At 38.6% G+C, this 15,695-nt stretch overlaps 1 protein-coding gene across 3 annotated transcripts in view; it reads left to right on the forward strand.

The window, feature by feature from the left end:
• Window positions 1–15,695, forward strand: part of ZZEF1 (zinc finger ZZ-type and EF-hand domain containing 1) — a 56,506-nt gene that overhangs the window by 37,543 nt on the left and 3,268 nt on the right. For all 3 annotated transcript variants that reach the window (XM_057410731.1, XM_057410732.1, XM_057410733.1), the window contains 14 exons: window positions 417–564; window positions 1,122–1,258; window positions 1,679–1,956; window positions 3,007–3,181; window positions 3,722–3,854; window positions 5,391–5,587; window positions 6,146–6,265; window positions 7,470–7,658; window positions 8,009–8,109; window positions 8,633–8,768; window positions 9,715–10,074; window positions 11,868–12,011; window positions 12,905–13,073; window positions 14,898–14,996. In XM_057410731.1, coding sequence (XP_057266714.1) covers window positions 417–564; window positions 1,122–1,258; window positions 1,679–1,956; window positions 3,007–3,181; window positions 3,722–3,854; window positions 5,391–5,587; window positions 6,146–6,265; window positions 7,470–7,658; window positions 8,009–8,109; window positions 8,633–8,768; window positions 9,715–10,074; window positions 11,868–12,011; window positions 12,905–13,073; window positions 14,898–14,996 — 2,386 coding nt within the window. The remainder of the gene's footprint in view (window positions 1–416; window positions 565–1,121; window positions 1,259–1,678; window positions 1,957–3,006; window positions 3,182–3,721; window positions 3,855–5,390; window positions 5,588–6,145; window positions 6,266–7,469; window positions 7,659–8,008; window positions 8,110–8,632; window positions 8,769–9,714; window positions 10,075–11,867; window positions 12,012–12,904; window positions 13,074–14,897; window positions 14,997–15,695) is intronic.

The raw sequence follows: 15,695 nt of genomic DNA on the forward strand, positions 1-15,695 counted from the left end.
TTCTTGGTTGCCTCATGTTTCTTATTAGACCCAGCTAATCAAAGGCACAGGTTGTCACCTTATTCTTATTGGCAACTGATTCACAAAAGCATCAGCAGGAGAGGGCAAAGATCATTCTGAAAGGGTCGTTGTTTCCCCTTGTTAGCACTGTGTAAGTAGGAGATAGACTTTTCTACAGTTTTATACTAGGTATAAAACTATTTTATGCACAGAGATACAAGCAGAATACAGAAATGTATTTTTACTGTATGCAATTTAAGACATGTATACATCAAGCAATTGTGAACCAATAAAAGGTTTTGATATTGGAGGAAAAACATTTGTCAAATGCAGACGTCTGGCAGCTTCTGTCCATGGTTGTTTCTGCACTTATTAAATTTTGTTTTAATCTTTCAGTGCCTTTGTTTTATTTTTAGGGGAAAGGAGGTACGTGTAATGAAATCCAGTCTCCTGCAGAAGATAAAGTAGGAAAACAAGGAAGTGAAAGCAAAGCTGTCTTTGCAAATAAAGCTGTTTTGAGACAAGAGTCAGGCTTTTCTGTGGAGGATAATGTTTCTCCAACAGGTAAGTGTTATTTCTCATTTTCCCCGTCACAGAAATATCCATTCATGTGCAAAGCAGACAGCTGTATTTTTATTCCTAACCCTTTTTTGTGTATTTGCAAATGTCTTTAATGCAAGAGAGCTGTCTGCTTTGTAAAACTTGCCAAGCACACTGCTTGGAACAGCCTTGTAGTGGGTTTAGAGGATTCTAGAAATCAGAGTGGAATTCCACTGATTCGTATTCACATACAGAGATAATAGTTTCTGTTGGTCAAACGCAATACTTGTGTATTCTTACTGAAACTGGAAATCAAGTATTTTGTTCCATTAAAGACTAGTATTGTAAGAGTAACGGTAGGTCCTTTTTAACTATCTGTAGTACTGTCCTTTATATGTTTTTAATAGATGGTGTAAATCTCTTTACCTATCTTTTACACACTTTTATGAAAGATTTGCTTTTCAAATTTTAATATTTTAAAGGGCTTTTTTTATAATCCTTAAACTGTTAAAATTAAGCTATCACTTTTTAAAAGTATTTTAATGTCATTTTGGATTCTTCTGTTTTAATCTAAAATGCAGATGAGAGCCTCATGGAGGATTCAGTCCAGAAGCAAGCAGAGAAGGTTTTAATACCTAGCCAGGAACAAGTTTTTGCTGAATGCTCTCAGAAGAGGATTCTAGGATTGCTGGCGGCTATGTTACCACCTTTCAAATCAGTTAGTTCTTTCTACATTCAGTCTGTGGCACAAATAACATGAATAAAATTCATAGCAAATTAAATGTAGGAGGTGGGCTCTTGTTTGCATGTTATAAAATGCAAATCAGAATGTCTTAGGATGCTTCACATTACTAAGGGGTGTAAGGGCTTGTTCCTGGGTGGAGGGAGGGGTAGGGAATTTTGACTGTAAAGCAGTCTATCTTAACTTGTTCAACACCAGCAAAGTTTAAATCATCAACTTAAGTTTACATGTCAGGTCGACTTCAGCAGGTCAACAACTGAAGTAGGAACCTAGTTTCTCATTTTCTTTTGTCCCATTTGAAAGAGCATTAGAACAGAAACGTTTGCATATGCTATGACTTTGACTAAAAACCGTGTTTTCTTTACCTGCCTTAATGATATTTTTCTTTTTCTGTAGGGCTCCACAATGTCTTTGATTAACCTGGAACAGATACTTCCACTGATGTTTCAGGTTGTAATCTCAAACGCTGGCCACCTAAATGAAACATATCATCTAACACTGGGACTTCTGGGCCAGTTAATCCTGAGACTTATGCCTGCAGAAGTGGATGCTGCAGTGGCTAAAGTCCTTTCAGCCAAACATAACTTGTTTGCTGCGGGAGATGGGGCTGCAGTACCAGAAGGCTGGAAGACAACTCATCTTCTGTTCAGTCTGGGAGCTGTGTGTTTAGACAGGTGCTTTTACTTTAAGCCTATTAGTTGCTTTCTCATGACTAATACCAATTTGCTTTCATGTGTGCCTCATGTATAGAAGCTTTTTAACGGAAAGCCAATTAAACCTGTACTCTGATTGTGGAAAGGGCTTAGCATCTGCAGGCCTTGGTGCAGTGGGACCCTATTAATTTACTTCCAAAAGAAGGAAATTTGTTGAATAGTAGCTTAATTTCCTGTGCTTGCCTATATAGCATGTTATGGTGGAAGAAGTAATGTTTGGAAACTTCCAAGGAAAACCAAAATTCAGTCTTATCTAATTGTTTAATGACATTCTTTCCCATTGAATACTTATTTCTTGTGTAACTTGGGGAAGGAGGAGAGGTGTGCCATGTGGTAACTATAACTGGTGGTGTGTTCAGGATCTGGCCCTTTTTATGTAAGTATTTTAGAGAGATTTTTGTATCCTAAACTTGCACTGGAAACAGCAAGGAGGGGCAGAGCAGATGTTCTATTCTGAAGGTCTTGAGAAAGCTCTGCATGCTAAGATTAATGTCATGTCTGTTAAAAATGACAGTGTTATTTTGCATTGTAGCTGTGTTTCACAGGGAAGGTTCATAAACAAGTACAAAGTGTATGAAATTCAAAGACAGAATATCCAAAGAATTAGCTGAGGGAAAGCATTTTTCTCGGGGTAAGGAGGCCATTATTTCTGTAGCCCACAGAGGGGAGAGCAGGTAGTCATGTACATAGGAAATAAACCACTTGCTGTTGTGCAATGAGAAACTTCTGAGCTCTAAACTAAAATTGGGAATTAAGGGTGACAGTGTTCAGGCACACCCTGATTTGGGGCTGTGAACCCTTTAAGAAAACAGAGTGCTATTTATGCTCTAGTGATGAGAATCAAAACAGAAGTCGTGTCAGCTGACATGAAAGCTGCAGATGCTTGGAAAAACACATAATGGTATGAAAGCTACAGCTATGACATTAACAGTTCTATGGTGTCTTGAGGAAAAATAGTTTCAGGTAAGTCTGTAGTCTGCCCTCCTAATACAGACTGCTCTTCTTTTCCAGTCGTGTAGGTCTGGACTGGGCAAGCTCCATGGCAGATATTCTTCGATCTTTGAACTCTTCTGCTCAGTGGCATGATGTGATAGCTGCTTTCACTGACCATTGCATTAAGCAACTGCCCTTTCAGCTAAAGCACACCAATATCTTCACTTTACTGGTGCTGGTTGGGTTTCCTGAGGTAAGTAGCCTATTGATACTAGAGGAAACAAAATTGTTTAGAGCTTTTATTTCTAAGTACTGTGGATTTCATCAGCTGGGGACATCCATTATAAAGTGTCAAAACGTCGTGTATGTCAAGAGTTCCCATCTTCCCACTTGTGCACAATTCATGTTTATCTAATGAAGAATGATGTAACTGGTTTTGCCTTGCATTTCTTTGCTGATTAGAACTACTAGGAGAAAGCCAGCCTAGTGCATTTGAGTATCAAAAAAGGACTTTTTGTACAAGCAAACCAACCTGATCTCATTCTCACTCATCATAACTCTGATATATTGCCTATGTAGTATTAAGCTGGTTGTTGTAGGCAGTTATTTCTTTTTTTTTTTTATAGAAGTGAACTACCATTTTCTGAAGACCAGCAAATACCTGGCAATAAGCAGGTTGTTCAGCTAAAAAATACAATAGCAAGTATAAGCAATATGTAACCAATATAAAAGGTTGACTGTATTTACAAATAAGTAGTCCAAATTATAACTGAAACTTCTACTGCAATTTTAGGTGCTGTGTATGGGGACTCGTTCTGTGTACATGGATAATGCAAATGAGCCTCACAACGTGATCATTCTGAAGCATTTCACTGAGAAGAACAGAGCAGTTGTAGTAGACATCAGAACCCGAAAGAGGAAAACAGGTTCTGTGACATTTTTATTTTTATCAAAGAATCACAGAGTACTTCCTTGCAGTTTCTTATGGATACCCAAACACATATTTTAACTAGGCCACTTTGTGCAGGTCTGCAGAGTTTGAATTCCATTAGTAGTAAGTCACCTGGTTTTCTGCTTGTAGGTTCAACCAAATAGTGAAGCTTCTGCAGTAAAGATTACAGAGACTCCTTTTCTTTTTAAAACTCTGACATGTATTTTTATTCAGAAAGTATTTAGCACACTGCTGAGATCATTTTATTACTTGAGAAAGCTCAGAAATAGGTTTTTACTAAGCAGTTGTTTCTGTTTTGAGGTGTGAGGTGTGTTTGCTGCTTGTGTCTTACCCCTTACAAACACATGCTTAATGTTTTAAAACGATTGCAAATGTAGAAGACCTACATGCTGCTTCTTTGTAGTTGGGTGCTGCTATATAAAGGTACCCAGAGTGTGAATGTTTTGGGGATAGTCCATTTAGTTCTTCCAAAATTTCTCTGCATTTTTATGAAGTGCCTGTTTCCACTGTGAGCAAGATGTGCTGCAAACTAGCAAACGAAGAGTAAGACCAAACACAAACATACCCATGATCACTTGGTTGCTCCTGAAATTATGCTGTGTTGACTGCCTTTCCCTGGCTTTGTAAAAAAGGACAGGTCAACTTCTTTACTCATGTGCTTTGTGGAATGTCAGGGATCTTTTCTGCTTTCCTCCTGTCTGGAAGAACTTTTCAAAACAATTTGGATACTTCTAAAATTTGAAACAAAAATGGAAGCTACATGGTGTGAAATAGCGTATACTCTAGGAAATGTGTCTGGGGAACTAACAATAATCCATTTTAGGGCACATCAGTGCATTGGCTAGAAAACACCAAAACCACGAAGCTAGATGCTGCTTCCCGAGTCTCTTTTGCTGTACCATGGAGAACTTTTCCTGTATTTCACATAAACATTTAACATATAACAAATCCGTTGGATTTCTAGGAGTGAGAGGTTGCAACTTTGGCATACATGACCTAATACTGTAAAGTTAAAGCAAAGGTTGTCCTAAGATTTGGTTACTGAAGTTCTTCAAAAGGTACTTGGAAAAATCAAGAGACTAAACTGCTTCTTGATATTGAAGAAGTATTTGAATATAAAAGCCTTTTGGTTGGTTGGTTGGTTTGTTACTATTGGCATTCTAAAACAGTAAGATTAGTAAGATTAATTTCATCATTATCAATTGCAGGTCAGAATTTCCCCCATTTTAATTGTAAAATACAACCTGTGTTGCTTTGTATGCTGTGCTATGTATGTGCAAATATATGCAATCAGCGGTTGCAGAAGTTACCTAGGATTTTCTTTAAACTTGTACTGAAAAGTGGTTTTGTTACTGTTAGTGAATGTGGGATAATTTTAGTGCAAGACTATCATTAGAATGTACTTCATGTATGAATCATGTTCATGTCTTGGCCTACTCATATCCACTGGTAAGAGATGATTTCACGTTTTAAGATTAACCTAGTGACTTGTGTTTTCTCTCCCTTGCAGTGAAAGACTATCAGTTGATTCAGAAATGTGAACAAGAGGGCAGTGATTCCCAGACCCAGCTGAGACAGTACCTCCAGCACTTTGTTCTTATATCCACGCACCTTCTGCAAACCAGCATGGACAGTAGCTATGCTGAGGCAGTGGAAGCAACTTGGGTCTTGTCGCTTGCTCTAAAGGGGCTTTACAGAACACTTAAGGTATCTTTTGCCTGACACATAGAATATAATAGATAAAGTTTGTATTTTACCCCTGTGTACAGAAACTTGGGTATTGTCTAAGCAAGTTGGGGAACTAATGCAGGCTCATTGCTCTCTTAGCTGGCCCCTTTTATCCCTGTCTATAGGGGACTGAAAATGTTGCTAGGCTTTAAAGAACATTCATGAGTCTTGTTGAGAGTTGGATCACTTCCTCTGTGGGGGCTAACCACTGTGAAAGCTAAAGAAGAGATTTTATAGAGATAGATAACACTTTGTGGAGTGAAGCTGCTTCTTTTCTTACTCCTGAAGTATTTGAAGGGGCTCTCTGGTTTTTTGGACTGCCAAGGCTAAAACAGATATCCAGTAACTACTCTGTATGTGTCATAGATGATACTCTCAAGGTATTTGAAGTGGGAATTGTATTTTGGGGTTTCTTTTAGGGAAATAAAAGAGAATTTCCTAATGTAGTTCATCTGGGCAGGAAACTTACCTGAGGCTGTGCGATAAGGTATTGTGATGCACTGTTCCCTTTTTATTTGTGTGTGTCTGTATGTGTAGATTCATGGCTTTAAGGAGGTTCAAGCTGCCTTTCTTCAGTCTGGTTTACTCAAGCTTCTAGTGAAAAAATGTAGCAAAGGAACTGGCTTCAGTAAGACCTGGCTTCTCAGAGACTTGGAGGTAAGAAAAGTTAGGTTTGTAAAATGTCAGGCTTCACACGGTGGCATGAAAGGTGATACCCGTGCACTTCCCTTTTGTGAAGAGTCTTGAATATTTCTGGTTAGTCTTTAAAAAATGTTCACTGAACTGTATCACTGAATTTGCCTTCCTCTGTCCATCATAATTGTGTACATAATAGTCTGGCTTCATTAAAGCAGGAGTTGATTTAAGTTCATTTGATTGTATTTGAAAGAAATTTGCAAGATGAGGCATGAATCACTGGGGTTCTTCTGCATTTTATTTAGACTGTTCTTGAAAATTTCATTCTTCAATTTAAAAAATAGTAATTAATCTTGAAGAAAACCATCACTCACATTACTCACTGATGTGTACGAGGTATTACTGCAGTGCAGCGTGGGGAGATCGATATGCATGGAGGCATGTTCTTTCTGAATGCTTGTTCATTGCTGGGAGTGTGGTTCAACTGTTAGTGATGTTTTATCACAGGCAAGAGTTGTGTGAATTCATACTTGGGATGGTAACAATGAGAATGAGAGAGAGTAAAACCCTGGAAATACTCTGAAAAGTTGCTCCAAGGGGTTGGTTCTTCCTACCTTGTGACCTGGCCAAGAACCAACCAGCCCAGACTCAAAGGTGTCCCACCTTCATCCCCTTTGGACAGCATTGTAGCAAGTGCCTGTTCTGCCCTAAGCACTAAAATGTCTTGCCATAGTTCTGCCCATGTTACTCCTTCTGTCTCAGATTGGAGGACCAAGGAAGTAACATGATTTTCTTCCTATTAGAAGTGCTAGTGCGTGGCTGTGCTGAAGGAGAAGAGTGAGTAGGGGCATTGGTGGCTTGTGTTTAGTCACTTCTACTCTGTACTTGTTTAAGAATCCTCAAGCCTCTGATGTACTGAAATGGTTAAATAATTATCTTCTCAATTTTTTCCACTTTTGGCTGGTCACTTAAATTGTCTTTGTAGCAGCCTGGAAGGTTCAACTCATTTGTAAAGAGGGAAATAGTGAGGGGTTTGGGGTTTGGGTTTGGTTTTGGTTGGTTGTTTTTTGGTGGTGTTTTCTCTTTTTTTAGGTGCTGCTGCTCTTTAGAATAGCGTGTGCTAAGCATGGTCCAAGTCTTAAAATGCTCATATAAAATGCTGATTGCAGATACACTAATAATATCTACAGCTGTCACACCATATGCTGCCTTTTTTTCTATATAGATTTTGTCAATAATGCTGTATTCCTCAAAGAAAGAGATCAGTTCCCTGGCTGAACGTGAGCATACTGAACTGGAAGAAAGGGAACAAGATCAAGATGTGGAGCCACCCATTGTTGGTCCTGTAGATCTAGAGCAGAACAAACTTGATCCTCTGGAGGGTTTGGATGAAGCCACCAAAATATGCTTCTTGGTACTTAATTTTACCTCCTTTGACATTTCTTTGAATTTGCTGGTTGCATAAAATATTTGGTAGTCTATATGGCTGTTTCTCCTGTAAATTCACAGAATATGGGTCTGTGATTTCAGTGTACTGTTATCTAAAGGTAATAAATTATATCTGCGGTCACGAACACTACAAAATCATTTATAAAGTTTTTTGCCAAATTGTTTTTCACTTTTACTAATCAAGATACTAAGTTCATTAATTCTCTACCCATATGATAAATATATGGGAAAATAATATCTGGGTCATCCTTAAAGAAACTCATCTTTTTCTTCTGTAATGTCATCTTTTTTTTCCTTTTTTGTCCCCTTGCTCAGATGACGCATGATGCACTCAATGCACCTCTCCATATTCTTCGAGCCATGTATGAGTTGCAGATGAAAAGAACAGATTCTTTTTTCCTGGAAGTTCAAAAGAGGTATGTGCAAGAGTGGGTCCATCCAGCAGAAAAACAAAGTTATTAGATGTGGGTGGTAACCTAAAATCTAATGGGTGCCAAATAGAAATTGTTCCAAGGGTACAATTTGGTTTTCATGTATGAAAAAGAAAGGAAATAAACTCCTACTAAGTTGTATTTATAGAAACAAGTCATCAACCTCTGAAATATGTTGCACATTCTTTTCAGTATGGTAACTCCCATATGAAGATCTACTATGTCTTTAAATCCTCCTAATGGAGGAAGAATGGAGAGCTTATGTGTGGCTTGTAGTAATCAAAGCATGTCCTGGAGCCACCGTGTTCTCACAGGGATGAGCAATTTTATAACATTTAAAATCTCCAGGGAAGCCAGTTAATGTGATATGATAAAACAGGTAGAGTTTAATGACTCTTTCAAAAACAGAAGGTGGAAAGATTTAATTTCCATTTAATTGCACCAATTTAGTTTGTATTACTTTTGAAATACATTTGTGACTTTTGTTTCTTCTTTTGCCTCTTTTAAGGTTTGATGGAGATGTAATTACAACAGATGAGAGGATCCGAACACTGGCTCAGAAGTGGCAGCCCAGCAAGCGTTTGAGGCTGGAGGAACAGAGCTCAAAAGCAGTAGATACAGATATGATCATCTTACCCTGTTTGGTACGTGCATCTCTAAAAAGGAGCCGTTGTGAAATAATTTAGGCATTGAAGTAACTTCAGTCTTGTTTAGTAACTTCAAACCTGAGGTTTTCTTTTTTAATATCTGAAATAATCTGTTGTTAATGTTTTATGCCAAAAGAATAAGCACGTACAAGAAGCAAGTATTTCTTCCTTAAGGAAGTAAGAGAACTTGATCCTCAGGTTAGGAGAACAAATTGTGATTGCACGCTGTAATTTCCTCTCTTTATACATGAGAGATTGTATCTAATTACTGTAAGCTTATGCCGTGTTACTGTTTTAGCATATTGTTATCTTATAGTAATTTCAGCAGAACAAGGAAGCAATAAGTTAGTCTTGTGAAGCAGACACTACACTTGCCAGCTTTAGGTTTCCATTCAATAGCATAGTCCCACAGCTGCTTGCTTTGTTTTGGGTGCTTACTCCTTGCCATGTGGTATCACTTGTCTATCAGTTGCAGAACAAAGCTGTGAAGTATCCACCCCTGGAAATTCTCCAAACTTAACTGGACAAAGCCTTAATTCTGAAGTTGTCTTAGGTTTAAGTTGGATTTGATCTAAATGATCTCCAAAGCTTCCTGCCAGCTTGCCTCATTCTGTGTCAGAAATAGCATGACACTTGCTTTGCCTCTGTAGGTCAGCTTGAAATAACTCTTCTGATTAGAGTCTGAACTGCTCTTTCTGCTCGTGTACAGTCATGAATGCATCAGCATATAGTGAAGTCCGACGTAAACTGTCTTTTTGAGGAATCCTGTCCCTGTAGGCGTGTGTGAGATCACACTTTTCTCTTTGGTGCTGTGATTTTCAGTATGTAAAAGACAAATCCATTTGTGAATTCAGCTTGCAGTCTGATGGACTGGTCAGATATCCAGACATAAGGAATTAAATTGTTGGGAGCCTATTTTCAAACTTCCATTTCTTTTTTTCAGTCAAAACCTGCACTCTGTGATAAAGCAACAGAAGAAACCAATCCAGTTGCCCAGAAACTGATAACCAACACAGAGAGCGAGCTACAGCTTAGTTATGCCAAGCAACGTCGCACTAAGAGTTCAATACTCCTGCACAAGGAGCTGGACTCCAGGAGTAAAAAGGCTGTGAGGGACTACCTGTATCGTGTAAATGAGGCAACTGCTGTTCTTTATGCCAGGCATGTTCTGGTATCGTTGCTAGCTGACTGGCCAGATGATGTGGCAATAAATGAGGAAATCCTAGATCTTAGTGGTCCAGCCCATATGACGTACATACTGGACATGCTTATGCAGCTAGAGGAAAAGCAATTATGGGAAAAGGTAAGTGGATTTTGCTTGTGCATGTGATCAAGCACTGTGCCTACATGCCATGAGGCTGACTAACAGAAATACTTGCAATTCCTTTTTTAAACTAAATTGAAACACCAAAAATCTAAATTAGTTTTGAAAAAGCAATTGGAATCTGTCAGTGTCTTAATGTACTGATTTTGTTAACAGAAAATGGAAAAACTAGCTCCATGGAGACAGCTCAGTTGTGAAAGAACTATATGGGAAAATAAATCTTGCAGAGAAATAAATAGGCAGTCCATTTTGAAAGCTGCAGATCTCAATGTGTATATTGTAATACCTGCTACTCCACTGATGTGCTGACTCTTACCGTGGTGGAAATGATCTTGTAATTATAATAGAATGTTGTAATGCAAATGTTAGCTCAATGCTTCAACAGCAGTTGAAGCAAATGAAGTGCTGGCAATCTTCAAAGCAGGAGTTAAAGATAAAACAGAAGGCACTGGTATGCCACAAAACCAATAGTATGCTCTCATCTAGAGTACAGGATGTGACCTGACTCCCTCATCTTGCTTAAAGTAAAATGGTAACCCAGTACAACTGGAAGAAGCCTGGAAAAGAGTGGCAGGGATTATTTTAGCCATGGAATAACTTCAGTAGGAGGAACCAACTTGTTTTCTTCATCCTGGATCTTTGCCCCATTTGGCATTGAGGGAGAAGGAGGAATGAAAATGTCTGTTCCTCTTTCTCTGTAGTTTTTAAAGAGTAAGCAGCATACAAAAGTTAACAGCAACTATTATTCACTGGTCCTCCCAGTAAGAAAACAAAGGAGTGTCGGATGAAGGTAATAAGTGGCAGGTCCAAAACAAACCAAAAGAACTGGTTCTTGACAGGTTATGTCACTGAAATTGTTGCCACGGGGTGTTTATGTAGGTTCAGAAAATATCAGGATGAACTGATAGCATAACAATATGTTGAGGTGTATTAAATACAGAAGCCTTTGTGTTAGGCTATTCGGCAAGTGCATGGAGGCAAAGAAGACATTCAGGGATCTGTGCTACATATTGCCTTTGCTTTTTAAACTCCTTTTTCCCAAGAAATCTTTTTTTTTTTTTGGCTGATGTGGAGGTGAACCTTTGGTCTGAGCTCGTATCACATTTTATAGGAGGAACTAGAAAACTGCAAGTGAAGAGATGTCATAGGTTACGATAATAAAGGGCCTTGAGCAGCAGGAATCCTAATTCAAAAGCACACAAAAGCTCTGAGAAATAAGAGAAAGTGGAGATTTGGGTTGTTCTTAGTTATCATTTAGTGTGTCCTGATAGACTAAATGGCATCTATTTGTATTTTTAAAGACACAGCTCTTGCATCTAGTGCTTTCAAACACTGCAGCCACTAACTGATACTTAATCATTCGTTCTTGTATGTGAAGTTGCACATTTTGAAAGCTAAACCAGAAGATATTCTATTCAAATCAAAACCTGTGCGTAATAGAAGGTAAAGGTGTCTTTAGTATTTAGTTGTTTATCTTCTTTGTTTACAGCTTTAGTTTACTGTTAACTACTTTATGGATAATCCTTGTTCCTAGCATTTGTGGAAAGAGATGGAGCTAGTAGTTGTCACGTTTTCATTAGATAAGAACTGAAAGATCTGGAACAGAGGGCAGAGTAAAATCTTCTGTACTTATGGAGATAACACTTGCAGACGTCATTTGTGATGTCTTGTTTCTTGCTCTTCCAAAATGTTGTGTGGCTAGAAATGACTCCTGTCAGTCACCAGTATGTAAGTCTGTAATAGTATTTACATGATGTATTGCTTCTTCCCAGATTTTACAGAAGGTACTGCATGGGTGCAGTGAGAGCATGCTAGGGACAATGGCACTGACAGCTTGCCAGTTCATGGAAGAGCCAGGAATGGCAGTGCAGATGCGTGAATCTAAACATCCTTATAACAACAATACCAATTTTGAGGTAAGTTAAGACTTGTAGTGTAGTACAGTGCATTTGCATGGCTTGAAGAGTTCTGAAACATCAAGGTGTTTGGAGCAGAAATGTCAGTGGTCCATGTGTTTACCTGTGAGACTTTTCGCTTGAAGTACCTGCGAAATATCTGTTCAGTCTTGCTTTTGGAAGGGCTGCTGCTGGATGAGTGAGGCCTTGCCCTGTAAAGAAATATGTTCAGTAAGGCACGTTTATGTAATCTAATTCAATCATGTGAAAAGTGCATAACTTCAATGGTTTTGCTATGCACGTGTTTGAAGCAGATCATATTCTTAAATGGTGTCAGGGCCTTAATGAACAAATATTTCTACCCTTTCATCCAAAGGTTCATTTCCGTTTGCCTGTTACTTTCTTGTGCTGTTAGATGAAAGCTGGGAGTGGAGTCTCGTTTTTCTTGTATTTCTCATTTTAGATTATCTTATCCTGACACAAACAATTCTTATTTTCTTCTCTTGATACTATTTGAAAGCCTTTTTCTAGTAAAGTTTAGTAAGTAATTGTTGCCTCTGGGCAGTCTTGGGGTTTTTAATTTATCTGCAGCTCTAACTCTTCTGATTTTTATTGTTTAAAATGCATAGAAACCTTTAGGTTGTGGCAGTGGAGATCAGTATCAGCAACAATTACCACTTCTAATAAAACCCTAGCAATTAATTTTACATGTTTAACAACTAACAGACAATAGGCCACACTTTACATTTGTTAAATTAGCTCTGGATAAGAATATTAAAGAGGGTTGGGGTTTTTTTGTTGTTTTTTTTTTTCCCCTATGGATATGCTGTAGTATTTGTTTGTATGGTGAAAGTGAAGTAGCTCTTTGGTGATATAGTATTGCAGGATGCAAAGATCATGTGTTTATTTCTCAGGATAAAGTTCACATTCCCGGTGCTATCTACCTCTCAATCAAATTTGACTCTCAGTGTAATACAGAAGAGGGCTGTGATGAGTTGCTCATGTCCAGCAGCAGTGATTTCCAGCAGGATCGACACAGCTTCAGTGGGTCTCCACAGAAGTGGAACGATTTTGAGCTTCCAGGTGAATATGCTGTGTTTCGAAGTGCAGATGTGTAGGATATTGATGGTGTTTTGGACTCTCAGGAGAAACTAATGACACTTATATGTGGATGTTCCTGAGACAATCCTTTTCTTGTCCCAGCCTGTTTGCTCTGACGTGTTACTCTTGCATTTGTTTCTTGAAAGTAGGCTTATCTGCTGTTCTGCTGCTTGACCTTTTTTTTTTCCACCCTTGGGTCAAAGCATGCACTCCGTGACTGGAAACAAATTTTGATCTTGATTCTGTTCCAACACAGTCCTTGTTCTGCACAACATTCACTTACATTGTTTCTGCCTTGTCTTACTTTCCACAGGAAGCACATTAAAAAAAACCCAAAAGACAGGCTTATCTCTTCACTCTGCTGCACAAGTGCTCAGATAAGGAGTGTGTGCCCGTGCCTTGTCTCCAGTTGTTGCCACAGAGTACAGCTGAAAAAAAATCAGTGGACTGGCAGCTTCAGTCTCTGTTCTCTCCCAAGCATGTTTTTGATAACACAGTAGCAAATGCTGGTGAGCTGAAGGATAACGTCTTTAAGCTGTTTTAACCCACTGAGCGCCATGACATTGCAGGAAGCTTTTGACTTTGAGTGTTGTCAGTAGCTGGAAATAGGTGTAGGAACTCTCTTAGCAAAGCAGTTTGGGTGACAACATGCTAGTTAGAAACAAACGTACACTGTAGAAACACTTTGGATTTTTATGACCTTCTTTCTGTCCTTTTCCTTCCAAATAGTTGCAGAGGTTTTGCCAAGAAACTGAACTTGGAGGCCCATTGTTTTGGAGCAGCCTTGGCTGTGAAACTTGAGTTTCACCTTGTGAAACTTCATTTCTGGACAAGGCTGTCTGGATTAAGGCTCTTGATTCCACTCAGCAGGCTTAACTGAAACCAGGCATTTGAAGGCTTCTGGGCTTTTCATTTGATGGCAGGGCTTTCTCAAGACTCCTAGGAATAGCAGAGATCAATGACTCCATTTTGTGATGAAAAAGGGAAGAAGCTTTTAGATTTTTAGGGTTTTTTTTAATCGTAAAAATGTTTTCAAAATGTTTCTTCGTGAAACTGCAAATTCTGCTTCTCAGTGAAAACTAGCATGCTTGTCCCAGGGTGACAGGATTTTCCATGGAACAGAAGGAAATTCTCAGTTGTAATCAGATCTAGTATTGCCGAGCGCGACAGGTAAGGACCTGTTTTGTTTAGCATTACAGCTAACCACCAGTGTTTCCCTCTGAGGAGCTGGAGATGCTACAATGACAAGAACTTCTTGAATGTTCCAGTTCCTACTGCAAAATGGTCAAGCATTGTGATAGCTCTTCTGCTTTTAACCATAACCACTTAAGGGTTTTGTTCCCTAGAGTGAAAATGTGCCATTTAATTCTCTGACATGTAAAAGCAGTGCAGCTTTGCTTTCTCTGTTTTTTAACCTTTTGTTTAATGGGCTGTGAATTTGGCTGCTTTTGTAGAGGTTCTTTCTTCATAAATCATAACTGATCCATAACACAATTGGAAAAGGGAAGTCTAATTGTGTTCAGTATAGAGGTTCTTTAACTCCTCCTTCCATCCAGCTGACAAGCATGTAAGAGACATTATCCTTGTATCTTTACACAGTGAAAACCATTCTGTGTTTTGCTTTAGCCTCCTGCTTATAATACTGTTCTGTGCATTTCAGAATTACCAAAAAGCAAAAGATCCCATCTCTTGAATGATGATTTCTAGGATTAATCTATGACAGACTTTTCATTTGAATTGTATTTGTGGTAGCAAAGCTGACTGAGAAGGTAGTAATGTGGATATTATTCCTCCCCTTGTACACAGGTGACACGCTCTATTACAGATTTACTTCTGACATGAGTAACACTGAGTGGGGTTATAAGTTTACAGTGACAGCAGGTCATCTTGGAAGGTTTCAGACAGGTAAGCACTGCTCAGAATGTGTTGGAAAGGGCTTTCTGGAGTTATTTTGACAAGCTTTGAGAGACTTGTGGTTATCCCCTTTCTTGACTTAGAATTTGCTTTCTCCAGTGTTTGGGAAATAATGTGTTTAGTTTTGTTCAGGTTGATTCTTGACTAATGTCTCTTACTTGCTGTGACTTTGTTAGAAATACCAGATCTTCAGAGGTGTGGAGACAATTACAGTAATGTTACTTGCATTCAAAGTTTCATTATGTCAGTAATTACACACCTAAGTAACCACTCTAAGGTGCCATAATCAGAAACACAAATAATTGTAATTGTATCTTTAAAAATCGTTATCCTTGGTTCTGGATCTAATTTCTAGCTATAGCATGAAAGGGTTTGTTAGTTTATATTAGAGTTTAAATATTTGTAATGAGGTTGAGGCTGGTGGATGACTGCATCATCAGAAGTCAACTGCATAGTGAGGACCTATAGAATCATAGAATAGTTAGGGTTGGAAAGGACCTTAAGGATCATCTACTTCCAACCCCCCTGCCATGGGCAGGGACACCTCACACTAAAACACCTATGCTTAATTTGCCTTACTTGGGCAAACTTTAATTTCAGATAAGCTTCTTTCTCGTTTTGATCTATATTTTGCCCAAGAAAAGACTTGTGATCTTGAGATGTAATCCAGACTTATCTCAGGTTTTTGTT

This window comes from Pezoporus wallicus, unplaced genomic scaffold (genome assembly GCF_028554395.1).
Source record: "Pezoporus wallicus isolate ANWC-B61680 ecotype Strahan unplaced genomic scaffold, APGP_CSIRO_Pwel_v1 contig_8705, whole genome shotgun sequence".
Lineage (NCBI taxonomy): Eukaryota > Metazoa > Chordata > Aves > Psittaciformes > Psittacidae > Pezoporus > Pezoporus wallicus.